At 38.7% G+C, this 17443-nt stretch overlaps 1 protein-coding gene across 1 annotated transcript in view; it reads right to left on the bottom strand.

The window, feature by feature from the left end:
• LOC120533501 (stonustoxin subunit alpha-like) overlaps positions 1-17443 on the bottom strand; it is a 139463-nt gene that overhangs the window by 20485 nt on the left and 101535 nt on the right. The window contains exon 7 of the mRNA XM_039760406.1: positions 5655-5828. Coding sequence (XP_039616340.1) covers positions 5655-5828 — 174 coding nt within the window. The remainder of the gene's footprint in view (positions 1-5654; positions 5829-17443) is intronic.

Genomic DNA, 17443 nt, shown 5'->3' with positions numbered 1-17443 from the left:
TGTGGTACAGAGCATACTACATTGTGATGTTCAATGTCCTTTCCGCTGGCAGGACAACAGGGCATAAGAGACATCGACAGGCCCTCCAGTTTTTCAGAGTCCATCAAGCCATTGAGCTCACCATCAGCAGTTTCCAAACCACTCTTTATTCACGAGGATTACTTTTGGTAAATTTCAGACACTTTTTGACATTAGTGTCAAATAGTGAGGAGTGAAATGATTTGAACAATTGAATTTCGAGCAAATCTCAATGTTTCTCTTATAACAAAAAATAAATGTAATAAATTGTGTTTTACTTTCAGCTAAATTTACTCCATTCATGAAAGAAGAAATATGTTTAGTCCAACTGGTGACCGTTCCTTGCATTAATTCTGAATGTCTCTGCATGCTATTTACAATTTAATTAAAAATTTCTAGGAAAAAAAAAATTAATTCCGCATATCCTCTGCTAGGTGGTTGCTGGTGGTTGAGAGGGTTGTTGTTTAATCAACAGCTTTTCATGTTCTGAGTTTACTGAGAAAACCCAGTAATATGCACAATCAGGTGTTTTTGTGGTATGTGTTGAGAGAAAAGTATCCTTGTGTCAAAGAATTGGAGATTCACCAACCTGGGTAATGCATGCAACTACTATGTCAAGCCAAATTAACATTTAGAAATAACTCTAAATGCTGTTTAAGATTTCTGGAAATTAATTTTATGATATTTCAGACAGATTTCATGATATCTAGAAATAATACACTAATACTAATACTATTTTGAGATCTCTGAAATGAATTTCAAGATATGTGTAGCACGGTGACACAGTGGTTGCACTGTTGCCTATCAGTATGAAGACCAGGGTTCACGTCCCGGGTCCTCCCTGCATGCAGTTTGTATTCTCTTCCCGTGTTTGTGTGGGTTTCCTTTAGGTGCTCTGGTTGCCACCCCCACTCCAAAGACGTGCATGTGTGATACTAAATTGGCTAGTTTATGTGACTGAGGGGTGTGTGTTAACCCTGCAATGGACTGACATCTTGTTGATGGTTTGTTCCTGCCTTGTGCCCTGTGCAAGCTGGGATTTTCTCCAGCACTCCCTGCAACCCTATTCAGGACTAAGCAAGTTGGAAAATGAGGAATCTGAAATACAATTAGAGATATCTTGAAATAAGAACCTGTGTATTTTGAGATACCTCAAATACATTTCAAGATATCTTAAAATACATCTACATATGGCAAGCCAAATTAACATGTAAAGATATTTGAAAATGAATTTCAGATATCTTAAAATGAAACTTACTTTATAAGATATTTAAAAGTTCATTCTGAGATCTCAAAATAATTTCATTATCATTATAAGATATCTGGAATAAAATGTAAAATATCTCACATGCCTTTCAAGATATCCAAAATACATTTTCAAATATCTTAAAATAACTCCTTGTGCATTACAAGATATCTCAAAACCCCTTCAAGATACCTCAAAACCGCTTCCTGTAAAATGTCTTACTCTTTCAAGATTCAAGATTCTTTCATGTATCTGAGACATCTTGAAATGCTCAGGAAGTTACTTGAGATATCTTGAAATGTATTTCAGATATCTGAACTTGTATTGGAGATATCTGAAAATGCTATTGAGATATCTTGAAATGCATTCTAAGATTTCTCAAGTAGATCAGAGACCCAATTTAAGGTATCCTGAAATGAATTTGAGATATCCAAAAAGTTATTTTACATTTTTCAAACAACAGTGAATTTGAAGATTTTGTAAATGTTTTTAAGATATCTTAATTATATTTCGAGATACAGTCATATGAAAACGTTTGGGAACCCCTCTTAATTCTTTGGATTTTTGTTTATCATTAGCTGAGCTTTCAAAGTAGCAGCTTTCACTTAATATCTGACATGCCTTATGGAAACAGTAGTATTTCAGCAGTGACATTAAGTTTATTGGATTAGCAGAAAATATGCAATATGCATCGTAACAAAATTAGACAGGTGCATAAATGTAGACACCTCAACAGAAATATGACACCAATAGTTGAGCCTCCATTGGCAAATATAACAGCCTGTAGACCAGGGATCTCCAACATGTCACTCGCGAGCTACTGGTAGCTCACAACATTTTTCCAAGTAGCTTGCCAAAGGGTTAATGAATCCTATAAATTTAAAAACTTGATTAGTCAAATTAGTAGTGGGCGATCTTTAAAAATAAATCAAATCACGATCCTTTTAAAACAAAATTACGATCCACAATCTGAATTTCAATCTCTCTTTTCAATGTGGCATACACTTAAGAGAATATCCGGACTCAAACTCATCAACACCTAAGTAACACTTTATTTTAAATATCAAACAAAGTTGAATTCAATTGTTCTCTTGTTCGCTAGCTAAGCAGAGTTAAGGACTATGCAACGAAGCTGGCGAATGAGTGAGGAATGCACCTCCTGTCGGCCCACCGCGTGTTTCTTGGATTCGCACAAATAAATCGGTACCGCAAGTGAACTATGATACACTGCGAAATTAGAGTAGTCACAAAATCAACTGGAATGTTCAAGCAAATTATAGAAAAAAACAGATCTAAATTCTTTAAGTAGTTCTCTTGTTTATAAATAGACAGACATACAGACAGACATTGGATTTTATATATTATATATTAGTAAACCTTCAAAATAATGTGCAGTTAAAGTCTCAACAGCATTCTCAGTATTTCTGGAGCTTAGTAGAGCCAGATAACTATAACATTTTTCAACAAACAGCTCTGAAAATGTTTGCTTTGTTTGGGTCTCCATACCTCTGTGAGTCTGACATGAATGTCATGAAATCAAAGTTCAGAAGAAGACTGACAGATGAACATTAAAATGACTCCATAAGAGTGAACCTCAGTGGCTACACTCCACCATACACCTCTTTTGTTGACTCCAGGCAGTGTCAGTCATCTAACCAACTCAAAAACACGTCACACACATGTGAATAAAGTGACACAGTGACATGTGACAAAATGACAAATGAATAAGTCATATCTGTGTATTTAGAATTTTGACAGCATTCAGGTTTTAATTCAATAGTGTGAGACACACTAGAAAATGCATACAGACGTACAGAATGCACTTGCAGGTGAACTAAATATTTTTGTGATGTTTTAATGCAAAATGTGAGTTGCAGACACCAACATTTTGAAAATATTCAGGCAAAACAAGCGTATTCAGCTTGTTTGGGTTGAAATAAGCTATGAGAATAAACGTTAGAAAACATGAGTAGCTCTCGGCCATTTTCATTTTGTAAAAGTAGCTCTGAAGGGAAAAAAGGTTGGAGACCCCTGCTCTAGACGCTGTCCTCCTATAGCCTTTGATGAGTGTCTGGATTCTGGATGGAGGTATTTTTGACCATTCTTCATACAAAATCTCTCCAGTTCAGTTAAATCAGATGGCTGCCGAACATGGACAGCCTGCTTCAAATCATCCCAAAGATCTTCGATGATATTCAAGTCAGGGGACTGTGACGGCCATTCCAGAACATTGTACTTCTCCCTCTGCATGAACGCCTTTGTAGATTTCAAACTGTGTTTTGGGTTATTGCCTTGTTGGAATATCCAACCCCTCTGTAACTTCAACTTTGTGACTTATGCTTGAACATTATCCTGAAACATTTGTTGATATTGGGTTGAATTCATCCGACCCTCAACTTTAACAAGGCCACAGACCCTGAACTAACCACACAGCCCCACAGCATGATGGAGCCGCCACTAAATTTGACAGTAGGTAGCCGGTGTTTTTCTTGGAATGTGGTGTTCTTCTTCCACCATGCAAAGCCATGTTTTTGTTATGACCAAATAACTCCATTTTTGTGTCATCAGTCCAAAGCACTTTCTTCCAAAATGAATCTGGCTTGTCTAAACCCTTGGGATTAATAAAGTATCTATCTATCTATCTATCTATCTATCTATCTATCTATCTATCTATCTATCTATCTATCTATCTATCTATCTATCTATCTAAATGAGCATCTGCATACAATGTTTACTCTGTTTGTGGTGCGAGTGCCGAAAGGGCTTCTTTCTCATCACACTGCCATACAGATGTTCTTTGTTCATATTGCGCTGAATTGTAGAACGATGTACAGATACACCATCTGCAGCCAGATGTTCTTGCACGACTTTGGAGGTGATCTGTGGGTTGTCTGTACCCATTCTCACAATCCTGTGCATATGCCACTCCTATATTTTTCTTGGCCTGCCAGACCTGCTGGGTTTAACAGCAACTGTGCCTGAGCCTTTCATTTCCTGATTCCATTCTTTACAGTTGAAACTGACAGTTTAAACCACTGAGATGACTTTTTGTAGCCTTCTCCTAAACCATGAGACTGAACAATCTTTGTTTTCAGATCTTTGGAGAGTTGCTTTGAGGATCCCATGCTGTCTGTCACTCTTCAGAGGAGAGTCAAAGGGAAGCACAACTTGCAGTTGACCACCTTAAATACCTTTTACCACTCATGATTGGACACACCAGTCTATGAAGTTCAAGGCTTAACAAGCTAATCCAACCAATGTGGTGTTGAAAGTCATCAGCACCGAGCAGTGACAGGCATTCAAATCGGCAAAATGACAAGGGGACCCACATTTGTGCACAGCCAGTTTTTCACATTTGATTTAATTTCATACAACTAAATATTGCTTCACTAAAAATCTTTGTTCGGAAATAAACCAGTACTCAGATGTTCCTAGGAAATAAAAGACCTACCATTGTTATCTTTTTTTGTTGAAAGTAAATTATTATGCAGGATGAGAGGGGTTCCCAAACTTTTTTATATGACTGTGCCTCTAAATATTCATTTGGCTTGCCATATGGGAAATTATTTTAAGATATCTTGAAATTCACTTTAATTTGAAAGTCCTAAAATACATTTTTAGATATATCAGATTCATTTCATGATAACTTTAAATGGGCCTCTGCTTCACTTGTTATCACATTACAATATCAATATCCTTTTCTTCGTGAATAAATGGATAGGAAATGTCATGAAAGTGCAGTCACATTGTGTCAGTTTGTCCTGAGTCACCCCTAATGTGGTGTAGTGGAAGTGAACAGCAGCTTTGTGAATGTCCGGTGGTCTTTTTTATCTGCCATTGGACTGGTCCAGCTGGCCTGTCTGGTGGGTTGAGCAACTTTACATTTCAGTTGTCACTTGTCACACAGCCATGTGCACAGAATTGTCCCCAAGCTTGTCTCAGCTGTTCCTCTTGTCCTCTCTCCTCCTTTACTCCAGGCTGTGCTTTCCAGGCCTTTTTCTAGTCCTCCCATTTCTTTGTCTTGGTCCAGTCGTGTGGGGTCAGGCTTGAACCCGAGTTTGTCCTTATTTTTTGCAGTTGTTTTGTGCTAATTCCCATTTGTCCATTTTAAAGACATTGAAATATGTTGAATTAAAGCCATCCTGTGACTCCTCTGTGGCCTCTCTGATCCCCATGCTCTTAAAAGGTTTGCGATGGCCTTGGTGGCCACAGCCATAACACTCCTTTGAAATTGAGACATCAATAGTTAAGTTTGAGTATGAGCCAAGCAATATGAACACAAACAAGCAAATGGAGATGTTAAGTGCGGAGTGATTTTATGACACACTGAACAAAGTGTCCATAAACACACAGATACACAAACACAGACACATTCTTGTTGTTCACTTACGTCAGTTTCTCTAATTTGCAGTTTTCACTCCTCAGCCCCTCACACAGCTGATCCACTCCTGAATCCTCCATGTTGTTGTCACTCAGGTCCAGTTCAGTCAGTTGTGAGTGTGAAGCAGAAAGAGCTGAGGAGAGAGCTGAACAACATCTGGAGGTGAGACCACAATACCTAAGGCTGTGGAGAAGAAGAGAGAGAAGTGAGGACATGAGGAGAGACAGACAGACTGACAGACAGGAGGAAAAACAACACAAAGGTTCAATGGCCACTTGTATTCTGACTTTTCACTGAAGTGCAGTGTGAACATGAGACCACTGCCATTCTTATAAAGTAAGGCGCTATATACCTGACAGGGTCTCCTGCATTCACGTTGGACTGACTGGTGTCAAATCATTCATTAGAAAAACATCAAGTCGAGTTTTGAAAGTCCCTAACGTCTTACTGTCTACCACACTACTTGGTAGCTTATTCTAAGTGTCTATCGCTCTTTGTGTAAAGAAAAACTTCCTAATGTTTGTGCGAAATTTACCCTTAACAAGTTTCCATCTGTGTCCCCGTGTTCTTGATGAAGTCATTTTAAAATACAAGTCTCGATCCACTGTACTAATTCCCTTCATAATTTTAAACACAATTATGTCACCTCTTAATCTTCTTTTGCTTAAACTGTAAAGGCTCAGCTCTTTTAATCTTTCCTCATAATTCAACCCCTGTAGCCCTGGAATCAGCCTAGTCGCTCTTCTCTGGACCTTTTCTTGTGCTGCTATGTCCTTTTTGTAACCTGGAGACCAAAACTGCACACAGGACTCCAGATGAGGCCTCACCAGTATGTTATAAAGGTTGAGCATAACCTCCTTGGACTTGTACTCCACAGATCAAGGCGCTATATAACCTGACATTCTGTTAGCCTTCTTAATGGCTTCTGAACACTGTCTGGAAGTCGATAGCTTAGAGTCCACTATGACTCCTAAATCCTTCTCATAAGGTGTACTCTCGATTTTCTGACCGCCCATTGTGTATTAAAACCTAATATTTTTACTTCCTATGTGTAATTCTTTACATTTACTGATATTAAATTTCATCTGCCACAAATCTACCCAAGCCTGTATGCTATCCAAATCCTTCTGTAATGATATAACGAATTCCAAATTATCTGCTAATCCACCTATCTTGGTATCATCTGCAAGCTTAAACAGCTTGTTATTTATATTCCTATCTAAATCATTTATATATATTAAAAATAGCAACGGCCCTAGCACTGACCACTGTGGAACACCACTCTTAACATCAGCCAGTTCTGAAGCGGTTCCTCGCACCATCACCATCTGCTTCCTGTGTCTGAGCCAGTTCTGCACCCATCTAAAAACATCACCCTGAACTCCCACTTCAGCACCTTATCAAATGATTTCTGAAAGTCCAGATAAATAATATCATCTGCTCCACTTTGATTGTATCCTTTTGTTGCCTCCTCATAGAATTCCAGCATGTTAGTAAAACATGACCTCCCTCTTCTGAACCCATGCTGACAGTTCTGAAAAACTCCTGTCCTTGTCATGTGTTGCTCAATCTTATACTTAATAGTTCCTTTCATCAATTTTCCTGTGATGCATGTTACGCTTACTGGCCTATAGTTGCTTGGATCTGCCCTGTCACCCTTTTTATATAATGGGATGATATTTGCCATTTTCCAGTCCTTCAGAATCTCTCCAGTGCCAGTGACTTCCTAAAAATATGTGTCAAGGGTTTATATATGTACTCACTAGCCTCCTTAAGAACACAAGGATAAATATTATCTGGGCCTGGTGATTTGTTTGATTTCATCTTATTTAATCTGAGCAGCACTTCTCCCTCTACAATTTCCAAATCCCTCAGTACCTCCTTAGTAGTTCCTGTTACAGATGGCAGGTTATCCACTTGCTCACTTGTAAACACCTCAGAAAAATGTAAGTTTAGGGCATCTGCTATTTCATTGTCTGTATCTTTTAATTCCCCTTTACTATTCCTGATGAACTTGACCTCCTCCTTAACTGTTCTTTTACTACTAAAATACTGAAAGAATCTCTTGGGGTCTTCTTTCGCCTTATCTGCTATATTCCTCTCCAACTTTCTTTTAGCCTCCCTGATAACCTCCTTAATGGTTGCCCTCATGTTCTCATATGCTCTACAATTCACTTTGCAGTCATTAGTCTTATATGCCTTATATAGCAGTTTTTTTCCTTTGCAACTTAATTTTTAAGTTTTTATTAATCCACCATGGAGTTAATTCCACATTTAGGTATGTATCTGTCCTGCATTACATGTAAAACATTTTTAAACCTGTTCCACTGCTCCTCGACTGTCTCCACATTTAAAAGCTTATCCCAGTCTATCCTACTTGGATCTTGTCGCATCTGATCAAACTTAGCCCTACCAAAGTTCAATTTAACAATTTTAGTCTTTGCATCTGTACTCTTACGAAATACTGAGAATTGTATTACATTCTGGTCACTTGACCCTAGTGGTTCAATCACCTCTACACCCTCAATTCTATCCTGATTATTACAGAATACTAAATCCAGACAGGCTTCACCCCGTGTTGGTGCTTTAACATGCTGTGTTAAAAAACAGTCACTGATTACTCCTAAAAACTCCTGCTCTTGTGCTCCTACATCTGCAAGGTTATCCCAGTTAATATTTGGATAATTAAAGTCCCCCATGACTATAATATCCCCTTGTAAACTTGCCTTTTTGATATTACTAAAAAGATGTGTGTTGAAATTACTGTCTGAATCGGGTGGTCTATAACACACTCCTGAAATAAGACCTCCTTCCCTAATATTTTCCAGGCAAAGCCACATGTCCTCACTAAGATGGGGCTCATCATCCAACTGAAGATGACTTAGGCCTTGTTCACACGGGCGTTAAGTTTTTGGATAAATGAACTTGCTCTGAATGTCCTAGACGTTTATGTTGCATTTTGTGGTGGCGATCGATTGACTTCTACACCAGCGTTCATTTGTCTCTGTCTAACGCCAGCCTGCAGCCCAAATTGTAGTTTGTGTGTTAACCTGTGGAGGCAGTGTTGGGAACTGGATATGAAAGCCCTTGTCGTTTTATTTGAGGTGCCTCCTTTCAATATGGACCATTTTGCTATGTTAGATATTAATCTTCTTGTTTTAAAAATACTCGTAATACGGCGATGTAGGGAGAGAAAAATCGCCGCGCTACTGGTTCATCCTCTGACTGCACAACGTCGGGTTAAAGGAAGTTTTTTTGTGCTTTATGAAGAAATGCGAAAGTTTTTTAATTACTGTCGGATGTCGGTTTCCACTTTTGATTGTCTGCTGCAGCTGGTGCAATGCCAGATTGCACGATCAACCAATTTGCGACTTGGTGTTAGCCCCGAAGAGAGACTACTTGTCACTTTGAGGTAAGGAAACAGTAGTCAAGTGTGTGCTTACACCGGTGTTATGCACTGATCACTGGGGGTTAAGCTGGTGAGGAAGAAAGGCAGAGCTCTGGATATTGGAGTTTACAACAGGCTGCCAAAAAACATATGCGTTAATCAAATAAGGCTGATGTGCCACAAAGAGAACATAGTGGTCATGGGGGATGTGAACTTTCCAGACATTGATTGAGAAGCCCCTGTCCGGAACACAAAAAAGGAAACTGAAATGGTGCAGATGGCAAATGGCTGTTTGTTCACCCAGTTTGTCTCAAGCCCAATGTGTGGTGACGCCTGTCGAGATCTCATCTGCTCAAACAATAAAGACAGAGGAACAAGAGCAGAAGATACTGAGACTTTAAGCAGCAGTGATCAAAACACGGTCAAATGTGAGATAATCTTTGAAAACACACAAATGTACTGTACACCAAAACAAAGACTTCTAACTTGAGGAAAGCAGACTTTATGGAGATGAGGACATTTCTACAAAACATCAAATGGGAAAACAAAAACTCAGCAACTCTAAATGACAATTGGTGTTACTTCAGCTATCTTCTGATCTGGACTCAAAGAGAGTTCATTTTGAAAACCTATAAAACAAAATGACTTAAAAATGAGCCAAAATGGATATATAGGAGAATGATGAAACAAATTAAACTGTAAAGATCACTGTACCAGAAAATCAAAAATAAAAAACAAACAAACCAAAAACAGAGAGATTGTGACATAGGGGAATACCGGACACTACAGCAAGAGATTTTTAACATCAAAAGAGAAACTGAAATAAAAATTACTAAAGAATCCTAAACAAACAACAAGTTCTATTTTTAGCGCAACTCCAGTAAGCAGACAATAAAAAAGAAATTAAAAAGCCTTAGGGACATGAATGGATAAATCATTAAAAATTACTTTGAAACAGCAAATGAACTGAATTAATATTTCACCCAAGCATTTATAAAGGAATAAACAAGTGGAATGCCTCATGTAGAAGTAAAAACAAACTCCGAGTTCATAGATTTTAAAAAAGAAGAGTCAGTTGTGCTTCAAGACTTCAGTATGTTGAAGGCTAATAGAACCCCTTGACCTGATGGGATCTCACCAATTGTATTGAAAGAAACGAAAGACATTGTCTATAAACTCTTATTAGGCAGCAGTCACTTCAGAAACGAGAAACACCGGAGAACTGGAAATTTGCAAATGTGACTCCAATCTTCAAGAAGGGGGACAAAATGGATAATAGTTAAATACAGACTAGTTACTCTTACTTCTGTGCCATGCAAAAGTATGGAAACCGTAATAAGAAATACATTTAAAAATTGCTAAAACATAAATAATATACTAAATAACAGCCTAGATGGGGCACAGTACCTGATGCACTAAAAGTGTCAGTCATTAAACAATTACTTAAAAATTCAGACCTAGACCCACACATACTAAATAACTATAGGCATATTTCATATTTACCCCCTCTCTCTAAAATACTAGAGAAAGTAGTCGCCAGTCAGCTTCAGTCACACCTTATGCATTACAATTTATTTGAGAAATTCCAATCTGGTTTCCGCACTGGTCATAGTATAGACACGGCACTAACACGGGTTGTAAATGACATTCTGATATCCTCTGATGAAGGAAACTCCACTGTAATTATGTTGTTAGACTTAAGCACAGTGTTTGACACCATTGACCATTCAATTTGACTGCACAGGCTAGAAAATGACGTTAGGCTCACAGGCCCCATGCTCGCTTGGTTTAGTTCTTATTTATCAAATCGATTCCAACACGTACAGAAATGTGCCAACAGTACTCCATCATTATACACAGAAGTTCAATATGGTGTCCCGCAGGGCTCAGTACTGGGACCTTTACAGACTTCCACTGGGATCTCTCATTAGGAAACCTCATGTATGCAGATAACACCAAGTTATACCTTTCATTTAAATCAAATGAAGTTTCTCTGATGTTGTCTTTAATTAGTTGTGTCAGTGAATTATAGGAATGGATGAATGAGAACTAATTATCTTTAAATACAGATAAAACAGAGATGTTACTTGTTGTAGGGAATGACGCTGATCACAACAATATTTTGTCATCATTTAACTCAGTTGGAATCACCATTAATTTTACTGAATCAGCCCGCAATCTAGGAGTTATCTTTGAGTCTAGCATATTCTTTAAAGCGCCTATTACAAAGTTGTCCAAATCATGTTTCTTCCATCATAAAAATGCTGGGAAATTAAGGCGCTTTCTGAATAAACAGGATTCTGAGAAATTAATCCATGCATTTATCTCTAGTAGGATTGACTACTGCAATGAGGTGTTCACTGGATGTTCAAACTGTTCTTTATACAGCCTCCAGTTAATCCAAAATGCTGCTGCAAGAAGTTTTACAAGAACAAGAAAATGCAAACACATAGCTCCAGTTCTTAAATCTGAACACTGGCTTCCGGTTAAGTTTTAGGCAGATTTCAAAATCTTCCTTTTAACATATAAAGCCTTAAATGGCCAAGGTCTGGCTCACTTGTCTGAACTTTTGAATTACAAACCTGAGCGCACATTAAGATCCCAAGATGCCGGTCTGCTTATGATTCCAAGGATTAATAAAATAACAGTGGGAGGTCGAGTTTTTAGTTAAAGGGGCCCTAAACTGTGGAATGGTCTTCCTGCTTCTATAAGAGATGCCCCTTCGGTCTCAGCTTTTAAATCCCAGCTGAAGACTCACTACTTCAGTTTAGCATATCCTGACTAGAGCTGCTGATTAACTGTACAGACTGCATCTCTGTTAGTCATTAGCAGTAAAACCTAAGTAACAGGATAGTTATAATTGGATACTAACCCTCACCTATTCTGTTTCTCTTCTTGCTTCTCAAATATGGCACTTGATGCCACTGCCCACCTGCCAAAATGTTCTGACTGCCTAAGGTAAAGTCATCTCTGATGGAGGATCACAGAAATCGTTGGATAGAGGGGTCCTTTCATCGGATTGGCTGGCCCAGCGCTGACTCAGCTTTGGAATGGCCAAATGGGGGAGGCAGCTTTGATGGCTGAGGTCTCCACAACTCTGAACAAATCCAAATCATATTATGTGATATCATCAACTGTTGAATTCTGCTATTTTTATATTATATATAGAGGATTACTTGTGTTCTGTTTTGTGCATTTTATTGTATTGACCCCCGTCTTTTTGACACCCACTGTGTGCCCAACCTACCTGGAAAGGGGTCACTCTTTGAACTGCCTTTCCTAAGGTTTCTTCCATTTTTTTCCCTACAAGGGTTTTTTTGGGAGTTTTCCTGGTCTTCTTAGACAGTCAAGGCTGGGGGGCTGTCAAGAGGCAGGGCCTGTTAAAGCCCATTGTGGCACTTCTTGTGTGATAATGGGCTATACAAAAATAAATTGTATTGTATTGTATTGTATTGTTTATGAGAGGAAGGTCCTGCCAAGCCAATTGGAAAAACCAAAAGGAATAATTGACAAAAAAAAAAAAATCCTACAACATAATTCACGTAGACTTTCAAAAAGCCTTTGACTCAGTCAGCCCACACCAAAGATTAATTCTGAAATTAGAAACTGTAAGCATCAGAAGTAACCTGCAAAACTGGATCTCTAGTTAGTTATCCAGCAGGAGACAAAGAATAAAGAGGTGAGGAGAATGGAGTGAGGTCATCAGTGGAGTCCTTCAGGGGTCTGTCCTTGGACCCTCATTACTTTTTCTATCCATGACATTGATTCTAGTGTACTTAGTAAACTTGTGAAATTCACAGATGACACTAAAATTGGAGGAGTGGCTGACACTGAAAAAGCATCTAAAAGAATCCAAAAAGACCTGGACAAGCTGAACTGGGCGAACAGCTGTGAAACAGAGTTTAATGTAAAAAAGTGCAAAGTGCTACATGTGGGCAAAGGGCATATTAATTATAAATACAAGACAGGGGACACTGGTCTACAGGAAGAGATCCTTGACAAGGATTTAGGGGTTTATGTTCACACAGCATTTTCATTAACTAAGAAATGAACAGAAGCAAAGAAAAAGCCAAATGAAATTTTAGATTATATCATAAAAACTGTCAAATTTAAGTCAAAATGTTGTGCTCAAATTGTATAATTCACTAGTGAGACCATATCTGGAGTGTTGTGTGCAGTTGTAGCCACCACAATACAAGAAAGACATAGCTGGACTTGATACTGTGCAGAGGTGAACAACCAAGTGCATCATGGGACTGAAGCACATGTCCTACTGAGACAGACTTAAACCTGTTTAGTCTGAGCAGAGGAGACTGTGTGGGGACCTCATCCAGGTATTTAAAATGCTCAAAGGCATTGATAAAGGAGATCTAGCAGAATTCTTTCAGCTTAAGTGTATATCACATATTCGAGGACATCACTGAAATTTAAGAGGAAGTACATTTAAAACTGAAGACATTGTCAATTGTCTTATGTTCTTATGTCACTTTGCTTCATCTCTTGTATGACCCCTTGTGGAGCACCAAGGCTCATGTGAGGCTCCTGTTTGTAAACTTCTCTTCAGCTTTTAACACCATTCAGCCTCAACTTCTTACACGGAGACTTATTAAAGAATTTAATTTCAACTTCAGTTTGGTAGAATGGCTGACTGACTTAAGAGATAGGACTTGAGGAGTGAAAGTCAATGGCTGTCTGTCTGATGTGTTGTCATCATCCACAGGTCCCCTCATGTCTGTTCTTTCTCCTCTTTTGTACTCCTCTTCACTAATGGTGGTCTCAGTAAATTTGAGGACAGGTTCATCTTAATATGTGCTGATGACTCCATGATTGTTTGCCTACTGAATGAGAATGAAACCAGTCCTGGTCCAGTGGGAGATGACTTGTTAACTGGTGTGATGAGTCTTTTCGACACCACAATGTTAGAAAAACTAAAGAACTAATAATCAAACTTAGAAGCAGCACCATTCACCAGCAAGAAACAATCACCAAAGAGCAGGCAGTGGAGATCATTGACAGTTATAAATATCTGAGGACAATCAAAGACTCAGAGGTGATTTTTAAGGGAAGCACAGAAGCCATCAGCAAAAAGTTACAGCAGCAGTTCAACTGTTTAAGGAAGCCGAGTCTTTGTAATGTGAGTCCTTCCATGATGACACTCTTTTATAAATCTTGTATTGAGTCTGTTTGTATTTATAAACTGCTAGCCTGGTTTGGAAATCTTAATGTCAAAAACAAAAACAGAGTAAATAAAATTGTAAAATGGAGCAGTAAAATAACAAGGACTGGACAGTCTGATCTTACAGACCTGTTTAACAAGCAAGTGTTACAAAAGCAGAGGGTCTTCTGTTAGACACGCCTCGTCCACTACATTCAAAATTCTAGGTTTCACCGTCAGGTCACAGGTTGAAGGTTCAGAGAATAAAAAGCAGCCAGTTCAAATTCTGTTTCACTCCAACTGCTGTTAATCTGTTAAATTAATTCAATTTTCATAAACACCCACAGTCTTAAATCATGGGATGATGACGAGTAGCATTTACATCAGTCATCAGTTAAGAGTAAAAGTTGGTTTAATTTTGATGTCTAGTATGCTCTGCCAGATGTATTGCACTCATTGCTATATTTTATTTATGTGTACTAAGTTTGTGTTTGATGGCTATGTACTTTGTTATGTGTCCTTAATCTTATGTTGTGATCTCTTCAGTATAAACTGATGAAAAACCAAATTTAATAATAAATAATCTATCCATCCATCATCCAACCCGCTATATCCTAACTACACGGTCACGGTGGTTTGCTGGGGCAAATCCTAGCCAAAACAGGGTGCAAGGCAGGAAACAAACCCTGGGCAGGGCGCCAGCCCACCGTAATAATAAATAATAATAATACATTTTATTTATCTGTAGCCGCCTTTCTAAACACGCAAGGACACCGAACAATAGACAGAACACAGATTATAAACAAAAGTAAAATACAAAAGTTAAAATCAAACAGAGCAATTGTAATCAAAGAGAAAAAGCAGTCTTAACAAATGAGTTTTAAGTTTATATTTGAAAAGTGAAAATGATTCAATATTTCAAAGCTCAGGTGGTAGTGAGTTCCAAAGCTGGAATGCTGTGCTCTCCATGGTGGTAAGACGGACGAAGGGAACAGTCAAGTGGATGGATGAAGAGGATCTGAGGGTGTGGGAGGGAATGGCAACATAGAGGAGGTCAGACAGATATGGAGGGGCAAGGATGTGAATAGCCTTTAAAGTTAGTTGCAGAATTTTGAATTGAATTCAGAACTGAACTGGAAGCCAATGAATCTGCTGCAAAATGGGAGTGATATGGTGAATAGAGGGGTTTCTAGTAATGATGGGGGCAGCTGAATTCTGGACCAGTTGAAACTTATAAAGAGATTTGCGAGAAAGACCAAAGAAAAGGGAATTGCAATAATCCAGATGAGAAGTGGCAAGACAGGCTGTGACAAAGGATAGCAGTGATGTGGGGTGAATACGATTAATGTTACGCAGGTGGAAATATGCAGACCGGGAGATGAATGGGATGTGGGACTGAAAGGATAAAGTACTGTCAAGGATGATACCCAGACTCTTTAACTGTGAGGAAGGGGAGACAGAGGAATTATCAGTAACAAAGGAAAAATGATCAGTTTTGGATAATTTTGATTTTGTACCAATGAGTAGAACCTCAGCTTTGTAACTTGTTAATTAACTTAAGAAAATCTGAAGAAAACCAGGATTTGATTTCTGCAATGCAATCAGTAAGTGAGGAGGGTGGAAAGGAAGCAGTAGGCTTGCTAGTGAGATAGAGCTGGGTGTCATCAGCATAACAGTGGAACGTAATGTTATAATTACAAAAGATATTGCCAAGGGGAAGGAGGTAAATAATGACAATATTGGGACAATAAAATTTAATTAAATTGAAGACCCTTTGTCTGTTTTGTAGGACGCCATGCAACATGAGGGTCACTGCTGGACACTGGAGAGCTTGATGCTCAACTGATTATCCTGATCGACTCTCCTGATGTCACACTAACCAGACACTGAGGACACTCTGTGTGTTTATTGTGACACCACTAAGGACACAGAGTGGACTGGACTTTAGGATCAAGGACATAATGGACAGTGAGGACAAGACTGACATGTGACACTTCTGTCCTCGGCCGTTCAGACCTGACATACTGACTGGTGCCATTGACCAGCTGACCTCTATCCAGTAAAGGCCTCAGTTGTATTGAGTTCAGTTATTTTAGTCCTTCTACTAATTTGTCATAAAGCAGGAAAACAAACTTCAACATAAAACATCAGGTGGAGAAAAAGTTCAACCTTCAATCTAATATTAGTAACAATCCCAGTAAATAATACTAAGCATGACGTCACATACACAAGAACCTCAGATGTTGTGCCACTGCATTCACTCCTTTGATTATAGACACACAACAGTTGATCAGACTTATTACTGGGGTTTAGAAACTCCTCTTAAATCTCACTGTTCAGGTGCTCATAGTTCAGTAGCACCTGTCTGATGGAAGTAGGGAGACAAATGTCCATGCTGCGTGACTGGGGTCCTTTATATTCGTTTTGCCTTTCATAAAGAGTGCTTGACAATGGAGGAAGTTTTATTCAAGATGACATCAAACACATTTATCTCCCTGCAACACCCACTGTGTTGTAGTGATTAAGGTTTTCAACTTCAAACCCTGAGGTTGTGGGTTTAAATTCTACTACTGACGCTGTGTGAACACAAGAGAGGTACTTCACCTGCCTGTACACCAATTGGAAAAAAAATTGAGCCAATTGTATCTCAAATGTTGTTTGTCACCTTGTTGAGAAAAGCCAAGCAAAATGACACGTTTTATTGGCTAATTAAAAAGATTACAATATGCAAGCTATCGAGGCAACTCAGGCCCCTTCTTCAGGCAAGATTTAATGTACTTCGGATTTTAAATGTAAGCATATCTAAATATATATCACGGATTTTTCGCTGCTTCGTGGATTTCTGCGGACAATGGGTCTTTTAATTTAGGTTACATGCTTCCTCAGTTGCTTTGCCCAGTTGATTTCATACAAGGGACGCTATTGGCAGATGGCTGAGAAGCTACCTAATCAGAGCATGTATTACGTATTAAATAAAACTCCTCAAACATATAGGATATGCTTCCCGTGTGGTGCATACTTGAAAGCCCGAACAGCATGTATTGATTTTTGATTGTTTGCTTTTCTCTGTCTCTCTCACTCTTTCTGACATTCTCTGCTCCTAATGGAGGGACTGTTCACACACTGGCCTAGAGCCTCTAAAAAAGGCTGAAAGACTACCTTCACATTGCTCCCTTCCTTGCAGCTGCTTTGTCCAGAGGAACAGCCCTATTGATTTTTGATTGTTTGCTTTTCTCTCTCTCTCTGAAATTCTTT

The sequence above is a fragment of the Polypterus senegalus genome, chromosome 8 (assembly GCF_016835505.1).
Source record: "Polypterus senegalus isolate Bchr_013 chromosome 8, ASM1683550v1, whole genome shotgun sequence".
NCBI lineage: Eukaryota > Metazoa > Chordata > Cladistia > Polypteriformes > Polypteridae > Polypterus > Polypterus senegalus.
This window is presented reverse-complemented; position numbering and strand designations above follow the sequence as displayed.